This window comes from Phoca vitulina, unplaced genomic scaffold, assembly GCF_004348235.1.
Source record: "Phoca vitulina isolate PV1807 unplaced genomic scaffold, GSC_HSeal_1.0 scaffold47, whole genome shotgun sequence".
NCBI classification, from domain to species: Eukaryota; Metazoa; Chordata; class Mammalia; order Carnivora; family Phocidae; genus Phoca; species Phoca vitulina.
This window is the reverse complement of record NW_022589750.1, coordinates 11,403,004-11,415,356: the sequence shown is the minus strand read 5'-3', so window position 1 is coordinate 11,415,356 and position 12,353 is coordinate 11,403,004. Positions and strand designations below refer to the sequence as shown.

The following is a 12,353-nucleotide window of genomic DNA, read 5'->3' as shown; positions in this document are numbered from 1 at the left end:
ACAAATCCTGGCCCTCTGCTGCCTGCTAGTGGGTTGGTACTGCCTGGCGAGGCCGACTGCAGATGATCAGCCCAGATGTGGCTCAGATGAGCTTTTCCCTTCCTTGTGTGGATCAGTGTTTTGTCAGAGTCCTGCCCACCCCAGGGCAGTGGACCATCTGAAGAGAGCCCCTATCTGGCTGTAGGAGACCTGTGCCCTGAGAGCTCGGGGCCACCAAGGTTGGAAGAGAAGGGGCTCTGAGGCCGGACCCCCAGAAGGGATCCCCACTTGCTCTCTGCTCACCCGGTGCCCAGAGCATGCCGCCACCTTTCGAGGCCTGTCGGCTCTTGGGTTCATGGCAGGCTGACTGGGCATCACCCGCGGGGTGGGGTGAGGACTCAATGAGGCGATCGAGTGCTCTCATGCCGGTCTCCCCCAGCGGGCCCTGCCCTCCACGCACCCTGGAGTCTGCTTGGCCACCCGGCCCGACTTCCCCTCCAGAGGACCCCAGGCAGAAAAACAGGCTGAAAGACCTACCACTTCAGAGCTCTGTTTCCGGCTGTCTGGTGCAGAAGCCAGTCCTCCGACAGCCTGGGGGTCCTCGTAGGCTACCCTGGAGACAAGCAGCACAGTCTGTCAGTTCCTGGCAGTGGTCCCAGGGGACGGGGTGGTGACCTCTAATCACTTTCTAGCCCTCTCACCTCCCTCACGCATACTTGGAGAAACGTTCCCCACAGCCCTGGCATCAAAGGGCTCATGCATTGTCTGACTGCAGCTAAACCCAGGAGGCCAGAGTTCCAGCACTGGCTCAGCCACTCCTTTCCTCTGGGGTCTGGGACACTGTGCCCCTCAACGTCCCTCTCAAGTAACAATACCAGGGCATCTCCAAAGTCCACTGACAGGAGGTCAAAAGCGCCCTGAAACTCCAGACAACATTAATTCTTATTTTAAAAGCAGCAGCCGCAGTGGCCTTTGACAAGGAAGGTGGTGACAGCTGGTGAAGCGTGAACGGGGCCTTGCGTCGTTTCTAGTCAACCTGTTGATGCCTGAGCATGGGAACCCGGAAAGCCAAATGCCTCAAGATGCCGGGCCCCAGGGAAGGGCAGGAAAGAGTTCTTCGCCTGCCTTAAGGTTGAACAAGAAGCTCAAAGCCTGTTCCTGTGCCTCCCTGAGATGCAAGGGGTGGTCTATTTTGGGACCCACGTCCCCAGTTTCACATGGCTTCTCCTGGCAGGAGCTGCCTTCAGGGAAGCCTCCGCCCACACCCTTGCACAAGAAAACCATGCTGATAAGAGCTACTTCATGCCCTGCCTGGCTGCCCCCCAGCTCCCAGCTCTTCTTCAGCAGCAGCACGGGGAGCACTCTCTTGTGACTCACAGGAGAAATCCAACCACAATCAACCCCAAGGCGGGGAGGTGGGGGTTGGCTGGGGGGGGGGGGGGGGGGGGGGGGGGGGGGGGGAGGTTGGTGTTCATTCAAAATCTGTGTCTACTGCCAAGTCCTCACAGACATATTTCAACGTTCTTGGCAGCCCTGGACTTGGCAAACAAAAGGCGTCTTTGTGTTGGCCTGTGACCAGGCCGGGATCAATCCTCCCCCAGTGTCTTCCGAGAGCCACTGAAATGGTCCCCACATACGTCTTGCGTTGTTCGGCCAAGGAGTTCCCTCTCGTCTGGGCAAACATGTCAAAGCCATCATGCGGATTACACTGCTGGAGTGAACTGAGGGTACCACTGACGCTCTCTGTCCCCAAGTCTGTGGCAACAAAACACATGAGGGGAGGATGAGAGTAAAATGTGGCCCGTGGACTTCAGGAAGGGTCCCAAGGTTCAGAAGCCCGTGGGCAGGTTCGGGTTCTATGGGGGGAGGTTGGGCAGCTCTCTCGGCACCCCCAGCCCACCACATACAGGAGAAGTCACACCGGGGCCCAGATGGGGGACAGAACAGCCACAGGCCCCCCCCCCCCCCCGAAGCTGCTCAAGGTGGGGAAGAGTCGGTATGAACGAGAGGGAGATTGCTGGCAGCGAGGAGGGGCCTGGGGCCAGTGCCTCTGCAGATTTCCCACAACGCTCTGATCAGTACACTCCTCACTGACTCAGTGACACGTCTAAGCGCCTGGGTCATGTATTTCCTTGATAAACATTTTGCAGGCACCCACCACGTTCAAAGCTAGATCATGAGCGGACCAAACTGAATCTGATGCGGTCCTTGGCCTTAAGGAGCACATGAAGTAGGGGGGAGACAGACACCACCAGTACCTAGCTTGAGATAATTGGAAGAGATTCAAAACTGACCCAAGAATAGGGCTTAAAGGCCCAGGGGGACTCTGCTGCGAGGAGAAGAGGGAGAGGCAGGTACCAAAGCTCAGAGCCTGGGAAGTCCAGGGAGTGTGAAGTGAAAAACGCCTGTGGAGACGCTGATGAACAAAAAGGCTGGAAAGGCATGTGGGAAGTAGCTGGGGTGTGAAAAGCCTCAAAGGCCAGGTAAAGGAGCCCAGGAGAAGGACACTAGACCTTTTTTTTTTTTTTAAGATTTTTAAAATTTATTTGAGAGAGAGCGAGAACACGAGCAGAGGGGAGGGGCAGAGGGAGAGGGAGAAGGAGGCTTTCGGCGGAGCTGGGAGCCCAACACAGGGCTTGGTCCCAGGACCCTGGGATCATGACCTGAGCCGAAGACAGATGCTAACTGACTGAGCCACCTGGGCACCCCTACACTTTTTTTTTTTAAGATTGATTTATTTATTCAGAGAGAGCACGTGCAGAGGTGGGGGGAGGGGCAGAGGAAGAAGAAGAGAGAGAATCTTAAGCAGCCTCCATGCCCAGCGCAGAGCCTGACACGGGGCTCAATCTCATGACTCTGAGACCATGACATGAGCCGAAATCAAAAGCCGGATGCTTACCCGACTGCACCACCCAGGCGCCCCAACACTAGACCTTTATTTAAGAAGGCAGGCAGCAGAATTCAATTTGACTTTTGGATATTAAATCTGGTGGCCATGTGCTGGATGAACTGAAGGCAGAGAAATCTGTTCCAAAAGAGAAACAGTGGCCACAGATTCATGAGATGCTGGGAAGCCAGAATCACAGCAATGGACAGGCCACTAAATAAAAGCCCAATTTCCACTGTAATGGAATGAAAGTATAGAGATAAATATTAAGAAAAAAAAAAAAGGAAAACAGAAAACCAAGGTAGAAAGAATTTTGTGAGAGCCATGATTATTTCAATACTATAATTTTATCTGTTACAAATCGGTGTACTATCTAGAATCATATACACACTTGCAAACGGAAAAGTGGGAAAGTGGTGAGTTTCTTTTGTTTTAGGCTTCAGACAGTGCAGCACTTTAGGCTGATGTTAGTTCAAGGAGAGCAAATCCACCTGTGCCATCACCTCCTGATTCCAAGCCCGTGGCAGACATTACCAATCAACCACAGACTCATCTCCCAAGCAGCATCCTTCTTAGACCTGTGTCCCAAGGAGCCAATGAGCTGAAACCTATTTGCCATCCTTGGCCTAGTTTATATTGAGAAGACAATCACTTCGACCACAGAGACTATTGCAGATAAAACACAGCAGCTACCTTTGTTTAAAAGCAAACAACTTCCAGTTCCTTGGAACTCCCCCCACCCCTTCTTTCCAACACAGGTTTAAACTTTTAAGTTTAGGGACAGAAGTCATCAACTAAAGGTGGCACAACTGGCCAGGTCTCAGGAATACACTTTTCCATGGATCCCTCTAAAGGCTCTCTTTGGGCCTTCCAACCAAGAGAGAGAAAGGGGCCCTCAGCCCAGACTCACAACCAGGAAGTGGCCTGAAAAGAAGGCCCGTGACACAAACCCGTGAGACACTTACCTAAGCCTGCAAGCTGAGAGGAGAGAGAAGATGGGGGTGCCGTGTTCCCCACCACTGGGCTCACCACAGCTGGAGACCCCGGGCCCAGGTCTATTAAGTTGTCCTCGGTCACTTCGTTCAGTACCTGCCAGCAGAGAAGACAGCAGTGAGCCCCAGAGCGCCTGCCTTGGGCTCCTAGGCAAGAGCCAGCTGGCCCGGTGCAGGGAACCCAAGAAAAAGCATCAACGCTGCACCAATCCAGGAACAAGGCAGTTTTCCTCCCTGGGACTTTGGTGCTCCAAGGTGGCCCCCGCCCATTGGCTCCTCCCCCTGCCCCCAAAGGAGGTAGGGCTGAAGCAGTCACCAGGACAGTCGCTCTCCCTGGAGCTGTAACTTGGGGCTTGCTTGCCATGCTCCCACCGGGAATGTGTCTGCTAGTTCTTCTGCAGTGTCCCATCAGCCAGAGCTTACTCCTTCATTACCCCCAATTTTTTTTTTGAAGAAAACACTACCCTCAACATGGGGCTTGAACTCACGACCCCGAGACCAAGAGTCGCACGCTCTATGGACTGTGCCAGCCAGGTGCCCCTCATTACCCATATATTTAGGCCCCAGTTAGAAAGACCAGAGGTGAGACCTAACAGAGGTAGGTCTCCCAGCATCCGGAGAGGAGAGAATTCTGAAGGAATACTTACTCCATTACTGGCATTTTGCACTGATCGGCCTGACCTGTATCGTTCGAACCTAATAGGGGAAGGGAAAGCAGAGTGAGGAGGGACGACGCGGTATAGTGATGCTCACTGGTCCTGTGAAGAGCTCCTGGGAACCAAGGGCCCTGTGAGGCCAGTGGACACCGAGACTCCAGGAAAAGGAAACCAATGGGGGCCATTTGGGGGACATGGGAGGTGGGTCCCCCTCTACCCCCCAACTTTACCGTGCCTTCCTCTGGAGGACCAGCCTCCAGGCTCACCCACGAGCACACGAAGAGGGGGAGGAAGGTGTTGTTTGGCACATCCCATCATAAGGAGGTCATTATAAGCATTCCCAGCTGTCCCCTCATGCTCTGGGCCCAGAGGGCTCCTTTTGCTCCTTGGGCGGGGCGGGGCGGGGCCAACCACTTGACCTGGGAGAGGCTCAGATACCGATTTCCAAAGCCAGGCAAGAAGTGCAGCCCCCTCCCTGTTTCATAGAGCTGTGCTAGGCATGATTAGCCTGTCACTAAGATGCCCTCAGCTCAGTGTGCTGGAGGAGAGGGCCTGGGACACACACAGGGTAGATACCTAGAAGAGGAAGACAGGCACAGGCCCTTGGCCTGGCCCAAAGGCTCCCCAGTAGCTGCGCATGGGACCTGGCTAGGAGCAACCACAGACAACCTCTCCTGTCCCAGACCCACCAGGTGGGGAATACAAGAGCAACTGTGAGGCACCTGTGTGGGCTGCCCTGGCATTTAAAAGTTCCAAAATGCCGTGGGCAAAGAGGTAGCGAGGAGACCTTCTGCAGCTAGAGGCTGGAGAAACCAGCCTTTACTGAGATCTGCTCAGCTCAGCGCCTAGTAAGTAGGGATCCCCAGGAGGGACAATCCAGTTAGGCGATGTGTGTCCGCTGTGGTTTCAAGAGAGACTTGGGTGTTTTTATGAACCATGGCCCATAAGGAGAAGGAGAATGTTAATACATCTGAAAAGTTTCTAATCCTGGAGTACCTTTCTCACACCATCTTGGAGGGACAATTAGTCCTATCAACAGCACTCAAGCCAGAATGGCACCTCAGGGCTTTGTCTCTGAATTTGTGGTCACGCCGGTGTGGCAGACTCAGGGGAAAATGCTCACATTAGCCCCTGTCTTCCTATCCCAGGAGGGGCTGAAACAGGTTTCAGGTGAAAAGGCCAAGCCCATTTAAAGTAGAGAAACTAGAACCACAAGGCAAAACCAAGGGGTCTCGAGCTGGGAGTCAAGGCACCCCAGATCTGCTTCTAATCTCCAAAGGACACACGGGGCCCCTAGGTGGCCGCACATTCTTACTGCAGAGATTTCTTTGTCTGTCGGATAGACCCAGGACCACCCATCCCTGCTAAGACAAGGCCCGGGGTGGTGATACCCACGGCAAAATCTCCCTCTAAGCCCCCTGTCACACTGACCCTAAATGATGCCAGATCATCACACTGTGAGTCAGCGCAGGGACCAGGGCCCCAAGTCTCTGAGGGTGGAGGGCCTCAGACATGGAAGAAGGTTGGCCTGGTCAAGGTGCTTTCTGGTGCCTTTGATGGGAGAAGCCTGAGCCACACACGCCCGAGTGATGCTCTGGGAACCGTGCCTGCCATTACCTCCTTTGGCAACTCCTTCCCCAGGGGAGGCTTTGGAAAAGGAAAAGAATTTTCAAGCTGGTTACCTCAAATCCAAAAATGATTTGGCTGCAGAAAGAACTCAAATGAACGTGTGTGTGTGTGTGTGTGTGTGTGTGTGTGTGTGTTTCCCTAAACAGCAGCAGCATCCGGCACTTACACCCTGCCTTCTTTGGAATACTCTAGACACACTGACATTTGCAAAGCGAGGGAAAAATCTCTTTTTTTCTTTCTTTAAAGAAAGGCAAAGAGGAAATCTTTTTTCCTTAGTAGAGATTTTTTTTCCCCCTTTAATCCTTTTCAAACTCAAAGGATCTTCAAAGGAGCAGGTGCAAGCTCCCGGGCCCCAAGGCCTTGGCCCTCCCCTCATGGGCCCCGGGAGGGCGGGTAGTGGGGAAGGCAGGGCAGCCTGGGGCTTGCAAAGGGCAGAGCCTAATTCTGCCCGTCACTTTCCTGCTGCTCCGTTCCCAGGAGAACAAGAAGCATTTTCCCTGTCAGCCGGGAACAAATTAGCATCTCTGATGAGCATTTTCCAACCCTACACTCCCTCTCCCTCTCCACATTGTTTGGGAGAGAAATCCCTCCATTGGCAACAGTCTCTGGGAGGGATGACAACGGACCCCGGCCCCACCTCTCGTAGCGGAGGAAGACGTTGTTGAGGTCATCATTGACGTGAAGCAGCTCCTCGGTGACCTCCTCATTGGACACGCGGGAGATGAGCTCCACGATGCGCTGTTGCATGGCCCGGCAGGTCCTGTTCAGCTCCTAGGGAACACACACGCCTCTGGCTAGCCTGCTGGGGACGATGCGTGTCCCATTCTACCTCCTCGGGCAAAATGTGAGTCAATTCTTAAAAGTCACCAAAGGAGTGCACGCTTGTCCGAGAAAGCCGGCCGCGGGTGGGATGCAAAGTGGAGGGCCCCTCTCTATCTCCTGTTGCCCCAGAAGAAGGAAGCTCTTTTTCAATGGACAGACAAGGGTCCATAGCTCTGTACTCTTGTATGTACATAGGCACGTGTTTGTACAGAGCGTCCTTTACGTCTAAGAATGTGATCCTTTGCAGCTTGCTTTTTCTCTTCAACAAAATACTCTCGACAACCTCTCCCTGTCGCTTTCATACGGCCGGCCCCACCTGTGTGTGTATCATGAAGCATCTCCCCGTGCTTCCACTGCCTTAAGGCCTCTTTCTGGCCAACCCAAACAATGCAGCAAGGACCATTCTTACACACACAGGCTCCTACATTTGTGCCAGTACTTCCATAGGACAAGCTTCTAGAAGTGGAATTTCTGGGTGAAAGGGTATATAGTCACTTAGAATACGGACTGGTAATTGCAGAAGACCCTCCAAAAAGATGAGACCAGGTCATTTACACTCCCAGCAACAGCAGGAGTGTATTTTATGACTGTATTAGGTACATTTCAGTGGCACGTGTGATATCTCGCTGAGGTCTGAGAAGCTCAGCAAGCTCTGACATGTCTTCCAGGCTGGCCAAAGAGGACTCCAATGAACCCCCAGTCACCACTGGAGCCCGGTCTACCCTTGGAAGGACTGTCCCCCTGAAGACAGACCCTTACCACTTTCTGGCCTGGCTTCCACAGGCTTTCCCTGCTCTAGATAGCAGCCTGAACTGTGCTCTCGTTGAAGCTTGCCTGTGAAGCTCCCTCACCACCTGCCAAACTGACTAGAGGAACATTCTATGGAAAAAAGCTCCGAGTCCCAATGGGGGTGAAGCAGAGAGGAGAAGCTGTCCCCACCCCCCTGGACACCAGAAGCAGCCGATGACCCACTGGATGAAGGGGATGAGGGATGGAGCAGAGGTCCTTCCTTCCTTCTCACAGCTCAGCCTCAAAACCACCTCCTTTGGAAATGTTTCTGATGGATGTAACTGCTCTGGACACCGCACACATACATGATCTCTGTTCAGCTCCGTATTCTATCTCATAATCTGGCCAGCTTGGCTAGAACTAGGTTTCCTCTCCCACTAGATCATGAACTCCATGAGGGAGGTGCCATCATTTCTTTCCCCAGGGATGACCTCGAGCCCTACACTGCGCCACACATGGGGAAAAGGCCCAGTAATCATCTGCTGAGTCGAACACAGACGGGGCCAAACATAAAGCAGGGAATCCCAGGGCTCAGCAGTGCCCTGCAACACTATGCTCCGCACACAGAGGCCTTACTGCTGGGCCCCTTATCTGCCTCCTCTCTCCTATACCGAAGCTCCTTGAGGGCAGGGCTGGCATCTCTTGGCCCCATTTCTCCAGCATCCATGACCAACACACAGGAGCTACTCCCTAAATGCTTTGGAGAGAATTAATGAAGGCAAGTTGCATTCCTTCCATCCACACCTAGTCCAAGGTCTCTAAATAGTGTTCCCTTACACACTCGTGTGCACACACACACACCCTTCACCACTGGACGACAATGAGTGTCCTGGGCCTGATCCTGCGGGACAGACCTGCCAATCACAGAATAAGCAGATCATGACCAGCCGGCCACCAGGTCTGGAAACTGCTTCTGCCGTCACCCCTCCCCTGGCTGCTCAGCCTGTGGGGGCTCCTTCCCCAAGAGCAGGGGCAGCTGAGAAAAGAGGCCCAACCCACATGGGTCATCCCACAATCACCCCACTATAGCTGTAGTTGTCAAGACAGAAGGTTTCTAGATTTAGGCAGCTGGGTACAAAATAGTCTGGTGTTCACCGGAAGAAAAAAAAAAAAAAGCTTCCCTGGAGAGCCTCTGATTGCTGGGCCCTGTCTGGCTGGTTATGGAAACACTGCCTTTGTCTTCATTCTACCCTGTTGCTGGCCCTCTCTACAACCAGAATGCTGCTGTCAGTCTCTCTTGGTCATAGGGCCAGCAAGCCCAGCATCTGGACCTTCCAGTTTTTTCTATGAAGACAATCCCACTCTTGGTTCTCCTAAGACTCCCATTCTAGGTTTGGGAGAAGGCAGAGTGATCCTGGAACTAAGGGGCTGTCAGCAAATCACCAGGGATTCACAACTCCTCTCTCCCAACCCCTGACCTGGTGCTTCAGAGACGAGCTGCGCCCGGGGAGTAGCATTCCCACCAGCGGGTGATGCAGAGGGGCGGAGGTCAGAAGCAAGCTGAGGCTGGAGGAAGAAGGATGGGGACACCTCGACTCTATGGCGCTCTGATCCCTTGGTTTGTGCAGACCACCTGCTCCCCATCACCGTCCTCACTCAGGATCTACACCAGCTTAGCCTTCTTGCTGGCCCTCTCTCCACTCAGAGGAATGGGCAATTCTCCTTCACCTAGAATCGAATTTTCCCTCTCCAGGATTCGTCCCAGACCCCAGTGACCCAGCAGTAAGCATTTTTAAACATACATGCATGTGTTAGAGTAACAAGAGGCAAATACTGAAAATTAATCGCACAGGACATCATATCCAGGAAAGAGTGAAATGCCATGAAATGTTCACTCTCCACCACTGTGAACGGCTCCTAGATCCCCTGGCCGGCCATAAGAGGGGCATTCGGGAAGCGGCCTGGGACTTGGAGCCTGGCCAGAACTCAGTGATGGGTTGCCACAATCCCAGCCATGGGTGCTGGTACACACCCACAGGTCAAATCCAGTCACTGCTGGGACAGTCACAGTACACAGGAAAGCCAAGGGCCCAGCGGAAACCCTAATTACAGAAACAAAGTGCGCTCACGAGCGAGGGCTAAGATGAAAACCGAAAAACAAAACAAAAGCCCACAAAAATGAACTTCTGAAAAAAGCAATCACATTAGACCACGAGAAGGATTCCAACAGCCAGGACTGAAGTCAACAACGTAAATAATCGTATTTATGATACATCGTTAGAGTGCAGGGAACACCCGCTTAGGGCCCATAAGGGAGCATGGATTCAGATTCACTTTAAAAGACCAGCCCCCATTAACCAAAAGACAAAAGACATTTGGCCATTCTTGGGCAGCAGATCTTGCCTAGTGCTTTGGAAGACATGCTGGAGACCAGCCAAAGCTCTGGGGACGGAAAAGAGGGAAAGACAGAGCCTGGGGTCACAGGCGGCAGGGTGGTGGACAGAGGGAAGAGGCGCGGTGCCTGGATCCCTTCCTGGATGTGTACGTGCCTCGTATAGAGGACACCAGCACTCAAGGTGTCCGCAAATAAATCTCTGATGAGCAAAAGGATCTTGAGCCCCAGCTACAGGCCCACTCCCTCCAGCAAAGGCAGCCCCCACTCCCACCCCCAGGCAGGCCCAGGACAGGGAAGAGGTCAGTGACTTCCTATCCTAACTGCAGGCCAATTCCAAACGGAAAGAGGTCCTAGGCCACCCTGGCAGAAGCTGGCGGCATCACCTCCCAGAGCCACAGGACTTCTCCAAACACACGTCAGACTTTCTAGAATAGCAGACGGCTTCAGGCACTAGCCCTTACTGCTCAGGGGCCCCTGAGAAGGTAGCCCTCTGCCTGCCATGTTCCTCTCCTCCTTTTCCATCAAACAAATTCCTACTCATCCTTCAAGGCCCCAGAATATTTCCCCACCCCAACGCTTAGTCACAAAATTTTCAATGTAGAAAAAAGATTTTAAAGTGTTATAGTAGACTCCATATACCCAACCCCTAGATTCTACCTGCCATTAACATTTTACAATTCCAGCTTACCATTTGTCTACCCAGCTACCCATCTCCCTATCCGCCCAGAATGTTTCCTGGGGATTCCCCCCAACCCCTACCTCCTCAAGATTGGACATACCTCTGCTTGGCGCTGCTGCCCCATGTGGTGACAGGTCCTCCAGCAGTGCCTCTGGCTCGTGTGTATCTCCAATAAATGAGCAAGAGCCCTTACCCCCACCCCAATCAGTGGAAGCCTGGGAAGAAAGAGCAGGCCTCAAGGATGGTCCACCAGAGTCAAAGGAGAACCAAACCAGATCGTTCAAAAGACTGCAGAGAATGTCTCAGAAACATGGCTCCAAACTTCCAAAGCACCTGAACCACTAGAGACAGAAAAGGGCAGGGTTGGATTCAGTCTCCCCCAGTGGAGCCCAGGGCCTCCTGGGTGCTGGGAACCAAGTGGCAGGTAGCAAGCAGCCATGTCCAGGTCCGCTCTCCAGGCCTCCAGCACCCTCTGGGCCTGTTTCTCCCCGGGTAGGAAAGGGGGTCGGAGAAGTGGTAAAGCTCTGCAGAGGGCCACTGAGGGGCCTCCATGGCATGGGGTTTGGGACACCCCACCCCATGGCTCTGCTTTTATCTCTTTGAAACATTACAGTTCTCTGTGGAATTTTATTTGTGGAGAAAAGGGTCCCCCTACTTTACAGAAATGTTTGGAAAGTGCTAGATGATTTCTGAGACCTCTGCTAGCTCTAACATTATGACTTCAGCTTGCAGGAACAATGAGACCCAAGGGCACACAATGTGGTGATCTCACGGACTGTAAGCCCCAGAACATCTGCTTTGCCCTTTGTACTTGCCTCCTCGTTCCCCACAGCCTTCAGCTGGGGCGCTGGGAGAGACAGCCCCCGACCCCATGGACAGAGCCTCGAATGCTCTGATCCCAGAGGGGCACCCAGGGGCCTTTCAAAGAGCTTTGCCTAAACTGGCCCAAAGAATCTGGCCTGGAGCTTCCAAATCAAGGATGTCCTGGGGTCTCTGCAGAAAGTTTTATTATCTCCTTCCTTCAAGCTTTTAAGTTACCATCTTCATCTCTATCTTTTTTTTAAGATTTTATTTTAAATAATCTCTACACCCAACATGGGGCTTGAACTTACAACCCCAAGATCAAGAGTCACACCCTCCATTGAATGAGCCAGCCAGGCGCCCCTATGTCATCATCTTAAAAAAAAAAAAACATTTAAACAGTGAGAAAAAAGACAAAGGGATCGAAGGGGGGAGGAGAAGCAGCGTGCTGAGATTTCTGCCACCAAACACCAGCTGGCCGCCTGCAAGACCTCCGTGGGGTCACCGGCAGCCAGATCCATGGCAGATGCAGTTGGGAGACCTTCCACTGCCTATGTCCCCCTCTAAAGCAGCCACACAGACTGACTTTCTTCTGATCCTAAGTCACAAGAGCATGCAGTTTGCCCCGGTCGTCCTTCCCACCATGCAACAGCCAGGACAGGCATGTCCTACACACGGAATATTTCAGCTTCGGCCTCCTCCTATGTCCGGTTCTCAACAGAGGGGGTGAACAGCTGGTCAGTGTTCTTTGTGCAAAAGCCCTCCATCTATCAGAACATATTAA

General features: G+C 53.0%; 1 protein-coding gene across 4 annotated transcripts in view; it reads right to left on the bottom strand.

Moving 5' to 3' along the window:
* The window catches only part of TOM1L2 (target of myb1 like 2 membrane trafficking protein), a 119,408-nt gene that overhangs the window by 13,934 nt on the left and 93,121 nt on the right, over positions 1-12,353 (bottom strand). For all 4 annotated transcript variants that reach the window (XM_032432173.1, XM_032432174.1, XM_032432175.1 and 1 more), the window contains exons 8-12: positions 6,781-6,914; positions 4,506-4,554; positions 3,832-3,955; positions 1,617-1,734; positions 517-592 (exon numbers count right to left, since the gene is read on the bottom strand). In XM_032432173.1, coding sequence (XP_032288064.1) covers positions 517-592; positions 1,617-1,734; positions 3,832-3,955; positions 4,506-4,554; positions 6,781-6,914 — 501 coding nt within the window. The remainder of the gene's footprint in view (positions 1-516; positions 593-1,616; positions 1,735-3,831; positions 3,956-4,505; positions 4,555-6,780; positions 6,915-12,353) is intronic.